The sequence below is a fragment of the Triplophysa dalaica genome, chromosome 18 (genome assembly GCF_015846415.1).
Source record: "Triplophysa dalaica isolate WHDGS20190420 chromosome 18, ASM1584641v1, whole genome shotgun sequence".
NCBI lineage: Eukaryota > Metazoa > Chordata > Actinopteri > Cypriniformes > Nemacheilidae > Triplophysa > Triplophysa dalaica.
The window spans coordinates 6,833,392-6,851,146 of NC_079559.1; the positions used below are offsets into that span (position 1 = coordinate 6,833,392).

General features: G+C 39.8%; 1 protein-coding gene across 1 annotated transcript in view; it reads left to right on the forward strand.

Annotated features, from left to right (window-relative positions):
* The window catches only part of notch2 (notch receptor 2), a 39,880-nt gene that overhangs the window by 15,308 nt on the left and 6,817 nt on the right, over nucleotides 1–17,755 (forward strand). The window contains 22 exon segments of the mRNA XM_056772524.1: nucleotides 5,483–5,748; nucleotides 6,403–6,744; nucleotides 7,580–7,702; nucleotides 8,084–8,317; nucleotides 9,605–9,760; nucleotides 10,244–10,429; nucleotides 10,811–10,924; nucleotides 12,125–12,238; nucleotides 12,580–12,813; nucleotides 13,747–13,857; nucleotides 13,978–14,170; nucleotides 14,256–14,401; nucleotides 14,506–14,619; nucleotides 14,727–14,846; nucleotides 14,942–15,094; nucleotides 15,217–15,445; nucleotides 15,571–15,772; nucleotides 16,115–16,268; nucleotides 16,456–16,640; nucleotides 16,729–16,861; nucleotides 16,948–17,190; nucleotides 17,291–17,403. Of these exon segments, the coding sequence (XP_056628502.1) occupies nucleotides 5,483–5,748; nucleotides 6,403–6,744; nucleotides 7,580–7,702; nucleotides 8,084–8,317; nucleotides 9,605–9,760; nucleotides 10,244–10,429; nucleotides 10,811–10,924; nucleotides 12,125–12,238; nucleotides 12,580–12,813; nucleotides 13,747–13,857; nucleotides 13,978–14,170; nucleotides 14,256–14,401; nucleotides 14,506–14,619; nucleotides 14,727–14,846; nucleotides 14,942–15,094; nucleotides 15,217–15,445; nucleotides 15,571–15,772; nucleotides 16,115–16,268; nucleotides 16,456–16,640; nucleotides 16,729–16,861; nucleotides 16,948–17,190; nucleotides 17,291–17,403 (3,865 nt within the window).

Here is a 17,755-nt window from a genome sequence, read left to right on the forward strand (position 1 = left end):
TGATTAGTAGTAAATCGCCATCACCTGCTTTCAAATGGAGCTGCATTTTGCAAATAGAGACGTAGTTCACTGACAAGCTGAGCCATACTGCATTAATTATCACGGACGTATTGCCTGCGATAGTTAATGAGATATGGCTCAGCTTGTCAGTGAACTACGGCTCTGTGTAGTAAATGCCGCTCCATTTGAAAGCAGGTGATGGCGATACGGGCAGGATATAAAATGTGAATCTAAATCAACTAAATCAAAAGTACGAAAAAATTACCTGTTATTTGTTTTTGGTATTAAATTTTGATAAATATAATATAAATAAATATAATATAAATAAATATAAATATATATATAAATATACACTTATAAACGAATAACAAAATAACAAACCGTTTTTAAATATTCCGATTTTGGAATCTCAATTGAATATGAAAAGAACGAATGATACACGGATAAAGCACACACAAAGTCTTAGTTTGTTTATTTTAAAGAGACTTTTCTATTACTTATTTTGTATTTGATCTGGACTTTGTCTTTAAATTGCAGTTTAGTTTTGTTATTTGACAAAGAAATGTGCAGCATTTTAGAAATGATAAAAGGGCAGTTGTTAATTTCTAATTTGTCTCATTTTGTAAAAATAAATTGTTAATGAGATCAGTATTGTGGATGGCATTGCATCCTGAGCAATCGTGAATCCCTAGATATAACTAGATGATATATCGAAGTTTGACGCAACTTCTAACATCACAAGAACATATTTGTTGTTTTATACAAGCTAATAATAATTACTACAGGTTTCTATCTCCATCCTTCTTTTATACACACGCATACTTGCTTTATGTCATTTTTTTCACATTTTGTTTTGGCAGCTACAATGATAAACTAGCTGCTATAGCTCATTTAGGGTAGTCCCTGTACTTCAAGGCATTAGTGTAGGTGAAAATGTGTGATTTGTAAGTGTGTGTGTTGAATGTGCTAATCCACACACTCTTACAAAACAGTTCATCATGAAAGAAAGTTACTCATCCTTGCCAGCTAACCTGTGCGAGGCTTGTCAATAACATCTGCAGGCCAGAAGGGGCCGTCCCATGTCAAGACCATCCGGAGTCTATTGAAATCACTCACACAAATTCTCACAAACGTTTCCTATCGCTGGAGGCTTCACACAGTAGTGGGGAATGTGGCAACCAGGTCTTAAACCCACGACACACCATGCTGACAAGTGGAGATGGGTGACAGAAAGGTGACGTGATTTTGAGAACAATCAATGACACACAACGGTTTGAGGTTACAGGGAATAGTTTTGTTTTGATTTTTGTAACCTTGCATTCCTTTTCCTAAGTGTCACTCTAGGGTGGAGGGGATTATTACAGTTGTAGAATGCAGACACAAAGATGACTGATTCAAATCTGAACAGGGACCTTATCAGCATTGTGTTCCTGAGAAAGGTGCTTAACCCAAGGTTGCTTAAAGGGAATCGGCCCTACAATTAAAAGTCCAGGGGGCTCTTGGAATGAGAGCCGTTTGGTAAATTGTGAATAATTTACTAACTACCTATTTGGGAAGTTAGCGCTTGTTAGCATGCCATTAAACTGCAGAGTTGTTGGCATTTGCTGGTATCGAAATACAAGCCAAGTTGCAAACCATTTGCAGTTTTGACTGCAAATAAGGATGAGAATCTTTGCAAAGATCACACGCCAGGAGGTCACATGATTTTCTTAATAGTCACGATAAATGTTTCCATCTGTTCAACAAATTGGGGTTAGTCCCGCTCTTTTTGGCAAAGCCATAAACGTGGACATGGGCGTGTTGTTGACCCCAGGACCTCTAGGGGATATATAAAGACCACCTTTCCTGTTATGTAGAACAGAGACCCGATGGATAATTGCAGACAATCATATTGATTTAGTGGAATTCTGTAAAATGTTTTCTTTTTGTAACAAGATCCAAAAACGTTTTGCATTTCAAACTGTCTCTTTAAAACGTCTGTTTATTAATCCCATTCAGTACGATGAATCAGTTCATTCCTAACCTATTTGTAAATGTTTGTCTTTTGTTTTGCTTAAAGGAGTAGTTCACCTTCCAAATTATTTGCTCTCCCACTTGAATTTCTTTCTTCTGCAGAACACAAAAGAAGATATTTTGAAGAATGTTGTTAACAGCCCCCCCATTGACTTGCATTGGTAACAATAGAAGTGAATGGGGGCTGTGCTGTTCTGTTAACAACATTTTTCAAAATATCTTCCTTTCTAAAAGAAAGAAAGTCATACAGGTTTGAATGACAAGAGGATGTGTAAATGATGACAGGATTTTCATTTTGAAGGTGAACTACTCCTTTAAACTTATTAAAATGTGTTTGCATCAACAGGAAAGGTCTTGGTTTTTGTAACTTTTCATTTTGTATCTGTTACCATTGTTGTTTATGATACATGTTACAAATTATTATGTTCATGAAGTTCCATCCCCTGAAGTGTCAAGGTGGGTAATTAAAAAGTAAAAAGTTGAAATAAAGGTCAGTTTAGGATTTGTTCAGACATTTTTTTCAGTCCAGATTTGTTCCGTGTTTTTGTGCAGACTTTACACCCAGGCACAATGAAGCTTTTCATCAACACACAGAGGAAAATGGTAACTGAGTGAAAAGAAAAGATATTTGAAAAGCGTCACAGAGAGAGGCATAGGGAGGAAGAGTATATTAAGAAAGAGTATATAAAGAGTGGAGAGCCCTCCCTTTAGTGAGACATGCTGTTTTCAGATCAGAATTATAGCACATATGTACTCAAAGCCATGCTTAGATTGACCACAACACTTTGCCTACACTACTCCACCCTTCTCTTCTCAGTTCATCTCCTTCCCTCTTTTTCTGTTTCTCTCTTTTCTTTTCTCACTTGCTTATCTTGCTTTTTGTCTTACTCTATTTCTTTCTTTCTTTCTTTTCCTGTGTTACTCTATCGTTTTGTCCCCCTCCCCCTTTTCTCTGCTCTGTTTTCCCTCTGTGTTTTTTCAGCGGTTGTTCGCCTCTCTAGCAAAAATTTGAGAAAGCTGAAGATGGATGGATTAGAGAGCAGAAGTAGGGAGGGTGACTGCTTCTATTAAAACGTTGGACTCTCTTAAACAAAGTGAACAGGGACAGTATGTTTAGTTGCCCTTTGTGCACGATGTAAAATGTCACATTTTGCCAACTTCTTGTAAAACTAACCAGACCCTCGGCTGTTTGGTGGTAGATAATCTCAGTACTGCGGTTTTGGGGATGGGGTAAAAACTCAGAGGTGACGTTTTGTATGACTAAGTGAGTGGCCAGAAATCAAGTTCCTGATGAAGTGTCTAGTAAAAATATGAACTAGAAAGAGCTTTTCCCCCACCCACTCACCCCAGGCCCCGTGGATAGCACATGAAGAGGTCAGTGAGGCAGATAGAGAGGGTGGGGGGGTGCGCTAATATGAACCATCTGTAGAAATCTGACACCTCGAGCAAAAGAGCAAGAACAAGACTGAGAGAAAAAGAGAGAAAAATGCAGTAAGAATAACAAAGGAATCTAAACGATAAGTATAAACATTTTTAAGCTAAGAATCTGTATTAGCAGTAAAAAAATATAGCCTACACAAAGAATGTGATGATACAAAGCACTGAAGTCCAGAGTAAAAGATAGCATTTGTTATCCCATTGTGACAGATTTTATTATAACGTTGTATGGCGTACACGATTCAGTAATTTAACAATAAATTAATTCAATCTGAAAAAAGATTCATTCAACCTGTTAAATCCAGTGCTTTGGAATCCTGGAGAAAAGAAAGGGTGGTCTACTCAGGTTTACCTGGTGAATTCAATTGGAGATAAAGAACGAAACATGTCTTTGAATAGTATAAAGTGACACAGCAGTTGTAAGTCAAGCTGAAAGAGGCTCGCTCCCCTGAGCCCAGGCTGTTTGCTTGCGCAGAGTTTAAGTGTGTTTGTTGTTGTTTTATTGTCAGCGCTGCTGTGATCTTGTGACCAGAGGGTCGCTGTGGGTGTGTTCTTTCCCCAGAGCTCACACACACACACAGCTGGAAGTTGGGCCAGATCACACTTGTGCGGGGTGGTCGGACTAAGACTGCTAGTTTATGAGTCACGCTCACTCATTTTAATGCTTGGTGGATGTTTGTTTGCATTTAGTATTTCAATAATATGCACATGACAGGAAGGGATGAACATATTAGACTGCAGAGGAGAAAAGAGCTATTGTGTACTTGGTAAAAAATGTTTTAGATTAAATGCAAAATAGGGTTTATTGCCTTTCTTTTAATTCACCCACATTGGCATGTGTGGCAAAAAAGTTATTTTTTTGTTTATTGTGTGTGTGGCATAAAGATTTCCAATCGTGAGCCAAGACTGTAACTTCTCACCTGTCACGACAGGAGAATGTGTGTGTTCTGTGTACGACACGCTTTGAGAAACTGGTTGTTTAGAATCTCAAGTAGGTGCATTCACATGGTCATACGGGCGGGACTATACACACAAGCACAGACATTGTCAAAGGAGCTTTTTTTGGTCCCTCATCTCTGTTACCTGACCGTCCTCTGGGAGGCCGGCACCTGCATGGCAGACGACCGTTGTACATTCGTACACACACCCAAACAGGCCTCCTTACCAAGGGATATACTGTTGACTACTATTGTTTTCATATACATCTAAATGGTCTATGACACTAACTTAAACTTGACTGATTCATATCCTTCTCATTAGGTCTGCTTATTCATACGGTCTTTACAATGGATATACTGTTGACTACTTTTGTTTTCATATACATATAAATGGTCTATTACACTAACTTAAACTTGACTCATTCATATCCTTCTCATTATGTTTGTCTTATTCATACGGTCTTTTGGGGAAGTCGCAAAAGGTCAGTGGGGGAAGTGTGGGCAGAGACAGAAGACATGCTTTTTTCTTCAATCTTATTTTGCAATCAAGTAATTTCCTTTTCGTGAGCTCTAGTCATGTGCTGAGACTCCGGAGCTCTGCAGTGAGAAATGTGTCAAACTGTCTCATGACATGCATCCTTTTACACATGCGCACAGTCAAACTGATGATAAGAAACATCTTCTTTATGATTTAGCATCTGGTATTGCCATCAGTCTGTCCTCATTTTCCCATCAAATCCCATCTGACTTAATGGTCTTTAGAACCCACTTACCTTTTGTAATGTGAAATATTTTCTTGAGAAAATAGTCAGACAGAAGTATTTGAAATTTTAGTGGACTGGGTTGAAAAGGCACAATGATTTTGAAATGTCATTGAATTCATTGGCACATTGGTTAACAACATGACAGAAAATAATATTTCTGAAAGATTTAAAGTGGAGCGAGATTAGGATTGTTTTCGAATTTTTTTTTTAATTTGCAGTTATTCTTAATGTTTAATAACATTAACACAAACTTTAATTTGTATATGTAAATGTCCATTTGTGGCTATATTATTAAGCAAAAGTCATGCTCTTTTTCTTTGTGTGTTTCAGGTGCTCTTCAGGTTTCTTAGGCGAGTACTGCCAGCACAGAGACCCGTGTAAAGCGGGGTATTGTCTGAATGCAGGAGAGTGCACTGTGAGTTTGTCTGGAGTTCCTGGAAGCCCCAGCTGCGTTTGTCCTCTGGGCTTCACCGGCCCCAACTGCGGGATCCAGAAAAACTCCGCCTGCTACCCTAACAACCCCTGCAACAATGGGGGGACGTGCTCGCTCCTTCCCAACGAGAAGTACCAATGCCACTGTGCCCGTAGTTGGACAGGTCAGTTCGCTCTCCCTCATTATATCTCTCTGACTGCGTAGCACACTTGTGTGCTTTTTAACTAGATTTATTTTTTAGGATTCATACTTTGGAACATGCATAAGATGGCCTATAATACTTTCTAGAGGGGCAGCTCACTTTTTGATTTTGAATCAGAAGCAGTTTTTCTGTAATCAGATATAAAACATTTAGCTTTAGCTAATATTGCTTCCTAACTGGCCAGTGGCATCTTTAAAATGCTAACATGCTGAATCACATGTTTGGAGAGAGCATGAACATGTGAGCACCACACGTGAGTGCCACATGTGCTTCTTTCTCAAAATGTGTCAATGTAAACAGTCAGTTATGTATTTGTAAATATATATAACGATTGATAAAAGGATGACATAGTTTGTGTGAATGCTTAAACAGGGAGGACAAAAATCAACAGTTAAACACAAACACAAAGTCTAAGCCAAATAAACATATGTGATTCACAGTCAAACTTGTCGACTTTAGAGAATCATGCAGTGCCAATAATTTATGACAACATTAAGCATGTCTATAAAGTGATTGTAATCCAAGTATTGAACAAATAATGAAAAGTAATGACATGTATGAATATGAATCTCGGCTGTTCAAGTGTAAATATTATTTTTTCCATTGTCCTTCCAGGTCAACTTTGTGAAAATGAGGACACTTGTCTGTCCAGCCCATGTGCCAACGGGGGTGCCTGCCAAGCTCTCCCGAACCGGGAATTCTCCTGTACCTGTCCCCCTGGTTACCATGGCCCCCGTTGCCTTAATGACACAGATGAGTGTGCCTTGTCCCCCTCTCCCTGCAAGAATGAAGGCTTGTGTGTGAACACCCAGGGCTCATATCAGTGTAACTGCCCGCCCGGTTTTACGGGCCGCCACTGCGAGTTAGTTTACATACCCTGCTCTCCATCGCCCTGCCTCAATGGTGGTACATGCCGGCAGATGACTGACACAACTTACGTATGCCACTGCCTTCCAGGTTAGTAACTTGAGAGTAAACAGGAAACGGCTGCAAGCCTAGCATGAAAATCTGCAAAATTGGAACAGAAATTAGATTATTCTTGTTACTTAGATCAGAAGTCATTTTTATATTATATTTATATATTCTTCAGCTGAATTTACATTAAAGTGATATTGATATACAGCTTGGATCGCATGAGGGTGAGAAAATTAATATGAGAATAAACATTTTGGGTGAATTTGTTTTTATCTCAAACTAAAGCAGCGGTTCTCAAGCTTCTCCTACCGCCTTGGAGGTTTGTTCAATATACCCGTAAACTCTCCGAAGTAAACATCACTAGATAATCTGCAATAATTCCAGTTTGAAATGTGCGTATAATGTTGCGCAAATCTCAAGATTATGGTTAAATAACCCTACAAACCCTACAGGACTCTGCAGGCAGTCGTGTTTCGCAAAATCGAAAAAGTTCGAGAGGACCTGGATTGAGAACCGCTGGACTAAAGCATTTAGCTGTTTTCTATATACAATGTCCTAATGGTCACTCCTTCATCCGAGACGCTGGTTGTATCTGTATTTGTTTGGGGTTTAAACACATAGAGAGACTTTAAAGTATCTGTAAGAGTGTAGTGTTTAAAGATAGATGTGCTGGCACAACACAGCAACACGCCAAAACCAGTCTCTGACCTCAGGCAGTGAACCCGAGCCGTGAGAAATGTTTGCACTCTAAAGTTGAGCAATTACATTTTAATTTTGCCACAGTGAGACAGAGCTCCCTTATGACACTGATACCAGCTAATGAGTAGAATTAAGTGCAAGTTTGAAATAATTTTCTTCATTATTTTTCTTTGATCAGGTTTTAATGGAACAAACTGTGAGGTTAACATTGATGATTGTCCAAGTCACCGGTGTGAGAATGGAGCTACTTGCATGGATGGAGTTAACACGTACAATTGCCAATGCCCACCTGAATGGACTGGTATGGAAACGTGGAGGTCTTTTCTCATCTGTGTTGCATTTTAGTGATTTTGTGTCTTTTCATTCTAATTTCCATCAATAAACAGACTCACTTAAATACATTTGTAAACAGTTGTATTGAGCCATACAGTTCATTTTAATGAAACCAACAAATTGCTTGAAATAATAGACACTCCATTAAAATGGAAAACTATCTGAGCTGAGTGCTATGAATTGTGGTGCGGTTGCGCTTCGAAAACCCGGGCTCGATTCCCATCTCGTGGCCCTCTCTCGATCCCACCCTGTTCTCTCTCCCACTTCCTCTCACTTGCTCTAACTGTTCTGTACAGATAAAGGCAAAAATGCCAAAAAAAACTGAAATCTGTCCCCTTTGTAATCTTAGGTCAGTTTTGCAACAATGACGTGGATGAATGCAGGCTACAGCCCAACGCCTGTCAGAATGGAGGAACATGCAGTAACACACTGAACGGCTACAATTGCGTGTGTGTGAACGGCTGGAGCGGTTTCGACTGCTCTGTGAACATCAATGACTGTGCCCCTGCACCCTGCACTGCTGGATCCACCTGCATTGATCGTGTTGCGTCTTTCGTCTGCAGCTGCCCTCCTGGCAAAACTGGTGAGTAACAAAAGCTGAATCTACTTCACCATGCACGGTTTGTTGCTATCAATGTTGATAATCAATAATAATTGTATGTCAATAATAAATATTACTGGTTTCCAGATGTGTAAAAAGTACTCAAAAATGTTACTCAAGTAGTCGGAGCCGATGGTCGAGCGGTTCGTTCACCGACATAAGGCGCTGGTGCGTCCCGGGTGACCCGAGTTCGAATCCCGTCTCGTGGTCCTTTCCCTGACCCCACCCCCTCTATCTCATCCGCTTCGCTTCCTGTCCTCTCCAAAAATCACTGTCTGTCCAATAAAGGCAAAAAAAAAAAATGTTACTCAAGTACAAGTACTTAGAGAAAATTTGACTCAAGTACAAGTATCTGGCCAGGAACATACTCGAGTAAAAGTAAAAAAGTACCATATTAAAAATGTACTTGAGTGTAAGTAAATGTAACTATAAAACTATAGAGATTCTTGTTCAAGCATTTAATCTTTCACAATATGAAGTGAATGAACCACATGCAATGCTTTATCTTGCGTTAGAACTCATTGTATTTAATTGTATTTAAACTACAAGACATGCCTATTCTAATATGCCACATGCTACTCAAGGTTGTAAAACCTCTGGTTTAACTTCAGTAGAAACTTGATTTTCTAAATGGTTAGAGTCAAGATAGGCAGATATTTCCTTGGTGAGTGGGAGACAAAAGAACGAAGAACACACTTCTACGAATCCTTATTCATTCCAGTACAAGATAGCCACAGGTGCCCTTGATCCTGTGGTGGGTTTGAAATGTATTAGCAGCTAAATCGTGTTCCTCCATTTTCTTCCACTGATTATTTCTCTCAGGTCCAGGTCAAGCAAGGTGCTGTGCATTGTGGTAATTGATGTGACATGACGTCACTTCAAAAGGACCAATGAACATGTCTGGACAATTTCATTGAATGTTAAACCGAATCTCATTAAATAACATTTAAATTAAACTGTTTATCAGGGCAATTCAGTTGGTTCATTAGTAGTAAGGGACTTTTTTTAGGATGAATAAAATTGTAAGGAGAAAAAAGTACTTTCTTTAAAAAGTAAAAGTACAAGTATTCATGTTTAATTGTACTTAAGTAAAGTACAGATAATCCAAAATAATACTTAAGTACTTTAAACCTCTGCTGGTATCATCAGTTTTATACAGTAGTATACTTTTTGTCAAAATCTAAATTAATATCCCTGATACTACACACAATGCATATTAAACCAGACATGACAGTGTAGTAACAATTGCAATTGTTTTGAAAATTAAAGGTTTGCTGTGTCACATCGATGATGCCTGCACCAGTAACCCTTGCAAGATGGGAGCTCAGTGCGACACAAACCCAGTCAATGGCAAGTTTAACTGTAACTGCCCCTCAGGTTACAAGGGCAGCACGTGTGCGGACGACATTAACGAGTGTGTCATCGGTAAGACCGCTGGAAGCCCTTACAACAATCCTCATCTCACATTACTCTGTTTATATTTTATTTTATTCCTGTACTGCACACGCAAGATATAATGTATTGCTTGCATGCATTACTGTTATGGTTAGATAGGATGTCATCTACAGTGTTAATTTGTTACAAATGACTGTTTCCTAAGATCATTTTAGTCAAATTCTAAAGGAGCATTAGATATCTTTCATTGATGAGATAATAAGAACTTATTGTACAACTTAAATTGAAGAAAATGGAGGGAAGAAATGAAACAATCATATTCAATAAATTACAGAATAAGAAAAATTCTAGCTCAGATCTTTTTAATATCTTCTAGATGACAATAAAATCAGTTGCGAGTCATCTATAAAGTCTCATCTATGTACAGTTTGTGGAACTATGTATATATAGATTTTAAGCACTTATAGCCTTGATGCCCATTTTTCTGAATTTGTTTAATTTGCTGTCAATCAGGGCCAAACCCATGTGAGCATGGTGGCTCATGTATGAATACAGATGGCTCGTTCACCTGTAATTGTGCTCCGGGCTACACGGGCCCCCGCTGCGAGACAGACATCAACGAATGTATCTCCTATCCTTGCCTGAATGACGCCACTTGCTTGGACCAGATAGGAGATTACAACTGCATCTGTATGGCAGGTAGTCACTCACACACGCGCACATGCACGTGTGCAGGCATGCACACACACACACACACATTTTATATCAGGTTTATAATATATGATATCCCATAACCCTACCCAACACCTTAACCTAATAATCACACAAACCTTTGTGTTTTTTTAATTTTCAATAAATATCATTCTTTATGATTTATAAGGTGTTTCCCTCATGGGGGCCTGAATAATTCCCCCACAAGGTCAAAATCTACTGGTATTACTGGTATTACTGGTCCCCACAAAGTAATGAATACCAGTACACACACGCACACACACTGTAATCAGATGTATGGTGACAATGATTTGGCTCAGCGTCCCATCATTAATTTACTGACTGTATGTGTATGTTTCCCATTCATAGGCTTTGAGGGAGTACACTGTGAGATTGACATTAATGAGTGTGCCAGCTCGCCTTGTCTTAATAATGGCAAATGTCTGGACCAGGTCAGCCGATTCATCTGCGAGTGTCCTCAGGGTGAGCATAAAATTGACCCATGCTGAAAGATAAATTCATTACTGCTTCAACATGCAGATGCTGTGAAGCGCTGCATAATAGGCCCTTTTCACATGATGTCACGCATCTTCCGTTCTGCCGCGAAGCAGTGCAGCGTTACTTCCGCTAGATTAGATGATTAGATTAGATTCAACTTTATTGTCATTACACATATACAAGTACAGTGTAACGAAATGTAGTTTAGGTCTAACCAGAAGTGCAATTAGCAAGTGCAGATATACAGTGTGAATAAATACAGAATACAATATTAGGAAAATAATTTACGATGGGCATGTACTATGAAAATATGACAATCGGTATGTACTATGAAAAATATATACAGAAGGCTATCTACTGTGAACATTAGTGTACAGGAGGTTATGAGCAGATAACAATATAGACTATACAATAGTGCAAGTGACTTGAGTGTGCATTAGTTACAGATATTAGCTATTAAAGTTACAGTGCAGTAGATAAGTTAATGTGGTTATTAAAGGTACGGTGCAATACATGAGTAGATGCAGATATACAGTTACAGTGCAGTAGATGAGTTAGTGCAGTTATTGAAGCTATAGTGCAATAGATGAGTAGATGCAGTTAGTTATGCGATAGATGCAATAATGTAATAGATGAGTTACAGTGCAGTAGATGAGTTAATGCAGTTATTAAGGTTACAGTGCTGTAGATGAGTTAATGCAGTTATGAAAGTAGCGCTAGCGACTCAGAATGGACTTTACCAAGTCCCTCGAACAGCTGCCGCAAATAAGGCTAGATGATGTACCAAATTTTCGCTTACGACAAGATCAAAGCTAGATAAAGGTTATAAATTCTTCGTTAAACAGTACTTGTTTTATCATGGAGGTAAGTCTTTTGTTTTCTTGCTAGGATAAGTACTTGAATAAGTGTTCTGTCAGTTTTTTGTTCACTGTTGTTAAATTCCAGCGCAAAGGCAAAACAGAAGTTCTTCTTCTTCTTCTCCTTGTTTGTTGCAAGACGGTTATGATACACTGCTTTGCAAAAAGGCGGAAGTTAAGTTACGTCACTGTGAAAAGGGCGTATCCTTTGTGGATATGTGATGACATCCTCTTCTGCAGTCCATCAGATTACCATCAACCAGAATGTCTAATGTGATGTCAATGCAGATACTGTTCATTCTGATTGTAAATGTTTGTGTGACCACAGGTTTCACTGGGGAAATGTGTCAGATTGACATTGACGAATGTGCCAGCACTCCTTGCCATAATGGGGCCAAGTGTCTCGACCGACCCAACGGCTATGAGTGTGAATGTGCTGAAGGTGGTGTTATTAACTTTTACACTGATGTTTTAAACTGTCATACTTTCATAATTAGTGGAGTAGTTCACCCCTAAAAAATTTTGCTAAATGATGACTCTTCCACATATGGCTTCCTAAATATTTATTAAATGCTTGAGTTGTATGGGCTGTTTTTATGGTGGTTTATATTTTTGAGATTTGAATTGTTGTAAATATATATATATATATGTATATGTAAATGTATCTGTATATATATTATGTAAATATAATCCTCCTTTTTGTGAGAAATATCCCTTTAAGTAAGTTACTCTTTTTGAAGCATGCGACTTATATCCATATGTCTTATTCGCCGATCTCTGTAGGTTTCACAGGGCCGCTGTGTATGGAAAACATTAATGACTGTGAACCTAAGCGCTGTCACCATGGTGACTGTATAGACGGAATTGCAACATTCTTCTGCGAATGTCACCCGGGTTACATGGGCCCCATCTGCAGTGAACAAATAAGGGAGTGCCAGAGTGACCCCTGCCAAAATGGAGGTTACTGCGTCGACCTGGTCAACAGGTACCAATGCAACTGCCTGCAAGGGACCACAGGTGAGTCCAAAATATGGTACAGGGCTACAGGCTGTATTTTACATAAATTTATCATGATGAAATCTCATTTTATTTATTTTAATTACATGACGTCCAATTTACATTTACATTTAGGCATTTGGCAAACGCTTTTATCCAAAGCGACTTACATTGCTTTATCCTATACATTTTACATAGGTATTTGCAATACCCTGGGTTCGAATCCACAACCTTGCGTTGTTAACACAATGCTCTTACCACTGAGCTACAGGAAAGCTTACCAATTATATTACCAACAAAGTTTGTTTGCTACAAACAGGAATTGTTTTATTTTTTCATGACCACTTTACGGTTTGGCACCAAACAGGCTGTTTAATGGCCATTTGTGCGTTTAACTGATAATAAGCATACATGTTGATTTACTTGTGATGTCTATATAATGGAAATATTCTAGTGAGCAATTTTTGCAACTTAGTTTATAAAAATGAGGTTAACATCTTGATATAAAGGGATGGGAGCAGTACATTTACGCATTTGGCAGACACTTTTATCCAAAGCGACTTACATTGCAGTATCCTATACATTTATACTTAGGTATGTGCAATCCCCTGGGATCGAACCCACAACCTTGCGTTGTCAACGCAATGCTCTTACCACAGAGCTACAGTAATGTCTATACATTGTAGCAAACTGTCAAAATAAAACAAGAAATTATATTTACTATTAAATTTACTGTTTTAAAAGACCTCCAAAGTGCCCAACATACTGCCAGCCACCTGTATTAATGAATTGTTAAAAGTTCTTTGATGCCTGACATGGTTCACTACACCCCCCTGCTGGACACTCTACCTTACTACACACCCAGAAAAAAACATTCTAAATATCAGTAAATAAAAAATGTTCAACTTTATTTTGTCACAATCTCTGTGTCATTTTATCTTTGTCTCCACATAGGTGTGAACTGTGAGATCGACCTTGATGACTGCGAGAACAATCCATGCCAGCACGGGGTCTGTGAAGATGGAATAAACAAGTACAATTGTGTGTGCGAACCTGGATACACAGGTCTGTTCACACACACACACACATGCACATAAAAACATACGTACAGAGCCTTGTTTGAGATTTCTGTGCACATAGGCTTTCTCCATCATATATTGTTTGCTTTTTCTTTCTCTATGTCAGGGGAGAGGTGTACAGAGGATATAGACGAGTGCAGCTCAAGACCATGTCTGAGTGGAGGGACATGTGTGGACAAGATCAACGGCTTTCAGTGTTCGTGCCCTGCTGGGACTCACGGTCCCTTGTGTCACTCTGGCGCAGATTTCTGCAGTCCTCAGCCATGCCTGCACGGAGAGTGTGTCGAGCAGCAGGACGGGTAGGAACAGCCGATATGCTCTCTTGATATCATTTCTCTCAGTTTACCATTTTCTGTTAAACACTAAGTATGTTTGTGTGTGTAGGTACCACTGCGCATGTAAAGCCGGCTGGGAGGGCAAGAATTGTGAACGAGAAAAGAATGAGTGTTTGTCAAACCCATGTCAGAATGGAGGAACCTGTAATGACCGTTTGAACAGCTACATCTGCGTGTGCCCCCATGGACTTGCAGGTATAAATGGAGACTTATAGTGCAAACGTTTCAGACAGTTGGGAGTTTAACTTCTTATGTGTGAATGTGAACAATTAATGCATCTCTGTGCTCTTTTCTCTCAGGCTCCAACTGCGAGATTAACGTTAATGAATGTGAGTCAAGCCCTTGTATGAATCAGGGAACCTGCATGGATGAAATCAACAGCTACACCTGCCACTGCACTCTTCCTTTTACAGGTGATACACATCCACATGTAACACAATATCCCCTCTGGGTCAGTTCAGCGACATGCACCACACCGTATAATGTGATTCATTATGTGAATGCTTTCTCACACACTCAGGGAGACACTGCGAGGAGAAGTTGGTCCCCTGTGCATCTCAACCCTGTCAGAGTGGTGGTGTGTGTCGACCGTCCGCAGATTACACCGCATATACCTGCCAGTGCCTTAGCGGCTGGGAAGGCAAGTGCTTAAATTCTTTGTAATTTCTTGCTTTATTCTACAAAAATATCTTTGGGGCTTAATACAAATGTTTTTTGTCTACTATGTACATCTAGGAGCCCAATGCACAGAAGATGTCAATGAGTGCAGGAGGGGCCCGTGTCAGAATGGGGCTCATTGTGTGAACACGCAGGGCAGCTATTACTGCGAATGCCATCCTGGGTACAGTGGAGTCAACTGCCAGACCAACATTGATGACTGCAGCTCCAGTAAGTGTCATTTTCACAGTCACATTGATCCACATCCTGGTAAACACTGGCATATCCATATTTTGAACAACCCGTGTCTTACCTTTTTAACTTTATAATCTCAGTTTCCCTCTCTTCTCCAGATCCATGCCGTAACGGGGGCACTTGCGTGGATAGAGTGGGACGTTTCTTGTGCGAGTGCAGAGCTGGTTTCTATGGAGAGCGTTGTGAGGAGGAGATGGACGAATGCGTTAGCGCCCCCTGCAGGAATGGAGGTCTCTGTAAAGATTATGTGAATAGCTACACCTGCGAGTGCCCGCCAGGCTTTGATGGAATCAACTGTGAACGCGACATCCCAGATTGCACCGACACGTATGTTTTCTGTAATAATGATGTGAATGTGTGTGCTTCAAGTAAGTTTAACATTTCACAAGTGATGGTGTGGCATGGATGGATTCCACAAAGTGTTTGTTCATTCAGTCTCTGTCGCCCCACAGGTCGTGTCTCAACAACGGAACGTGTGTGGATGGAATAAATCGTTTCTTCTGCCGCTGTCGACATGGTTTCTCGGGTCAGTTTTGCCAGTTTGAGCTGAACGAGTGCGACTCTCAACCCTGTAAAAATGGAGGCACTTGTATAGACGGCTTGGGGACTTTCCACTGCACCTGCCCGCTGATGTACAATGGGAAAACCTGCGAGGTACGAACAGTCTGTCCAGTCTTGGAACGTGAACAGGCGATATTACACCACTTTAGTTGCTGTGAAAATTGTCCAATTTCTAGATAATTACAAAACCATTTAGATTTTGAACCACACCTTAATACTACAGAATCTGCTACAAGTTCCATTACAAGTTCTTTCAACATGTTTTCATGGATTTTTTTTTTAAGATGATTTTACAGTTTCTTCATAAAAACACAGATAGTGCAAAAATTCTAATTGTACAGTTTAACAGTGAAGTGTTGTAATTATAGTTTTCCTCCGTCTGTTGTTCTGTGCTGATTGTTACCCAACTAATCATTGACTATTTTCGTTCAACAGTCAATGGTGAATCTGTGCAGTCAGATTAAGTGTCAGAACAGAGGCATGTGCATCCAAAAGGAGATGGATTGGAGGTGCAGTTGTAACCCAGGGTGGACCGGGCTGTACTGCGACATACCCAACGTGACTTGCCAGGCTATTGCCATCACCAAGGGTGAGACATCATAAAAATAAATTGCACGTTGAAGTGAAGTGTAAGCTCTTTATGAGAGATTTAAAAAGAATATATTTTGTATAAATTAAAAATAGGGTTTATGGAATTTATGCATGAGTCTTTAATGTATCTTGAAGTACATTGATAAGTCTAATAATACAAGTTCATGGTCCTGCATGTGATCTAGGTGTTAAGGAGGATAAGGTCTGTAAGAATGGGGGGCACTGTGTGAACAAACCCAACACACACTGGTGTCAGTGTCAGAGAGGTTACACTGGCAGTTACTGTGAGCTGGAAGTGGATGAGTGTTTGTCCAACCCATGCAGAAATGGAGGAAACTGTGTGGATTATCAGGGAGGTTATGATTGCCAGGTATGTCCATCATGACCTAAAACATTTTTAGTGATGGTATTTTCAAGAACTGTCTTATAATATCCAAATATCTCTACTTGTCTATCAGTGTAAATCAGGTTATCAGGGTGTGAACTGTGAATACGATGTTAACGAGTGCCAATCAAATCCTTGTCTCCATGGAGGCACCTGCATTGACCTGGTCAACCGTTTCTCTTGCTCATGCCCTCCTGGCACCAAAGGTGGGAACTAGTGGCTGCCTATTATTTTATGGATCTTGGGACCTTACTGTCATGAAAAAATTAATCTGATGACACTTGTTCTGCAGGTTTGCAGTGTGAAATAGACGTTGATGAGTGTGCCAAAGAATTCAGTCCGCGTTGTCTGAACGGCGGCCAGTGTTTGGACGGTTTGGGACGGTACACCTGCTCCTGTCCACCTGGTTTTACTGGAGAGCATTGTGAGGGAGACATAAACGAGTGTCTGTCCGGACCGTGCCACCCCCCTGGCACCATCGACTGCGTCCCACTCGCCAATGACTATCAGTGCCGCTGCCGTCTCGGTTATACCGGTGAGACTCAAAAGCCAATATTCGGTTTTTCATTTAATGTATTGTTTGAGAATATTTAAAATAAAATGTTTGCATAAATGTATTCCTTATCCTCCTGAAGGTCGACACTGTGAGTCAATGGTGGATCTTTGCCAGTCCAAGCCGTGTCACCACCACGGCAGATGTTCAATGAACATGAGTTCGGTGCATGGCTACAGCTGCACATGCCAATCCGTAAGTGATGTTTTAGTATTTATACTTGTGTGTATGCGCTTAAATATTTCATGTACTTCAAATGTTTCCTGTCTTCTTTCCCAGTCACTGAATTAACTTGATTTCTATACAGTAAATAAAAAAAGCTGCTCACTAATTTTTACTAATCGCTCTCGGAGAGGTGAATGAGAATATTTCATTCTCTTATGTGCTGTGCTGTCTGATCTTTGCTCTGCTTTGGGTATAATTGTTTCCTCTTCTTACGGCTATATGTTCTCTTATTCTCATGCCTGCCCTAAAGACAGAGGCTGCATATATCAGGTATGAAGTTAAACACTGATCTTAAAAGATCCTTAAAGAAGGCGGTCAGCAA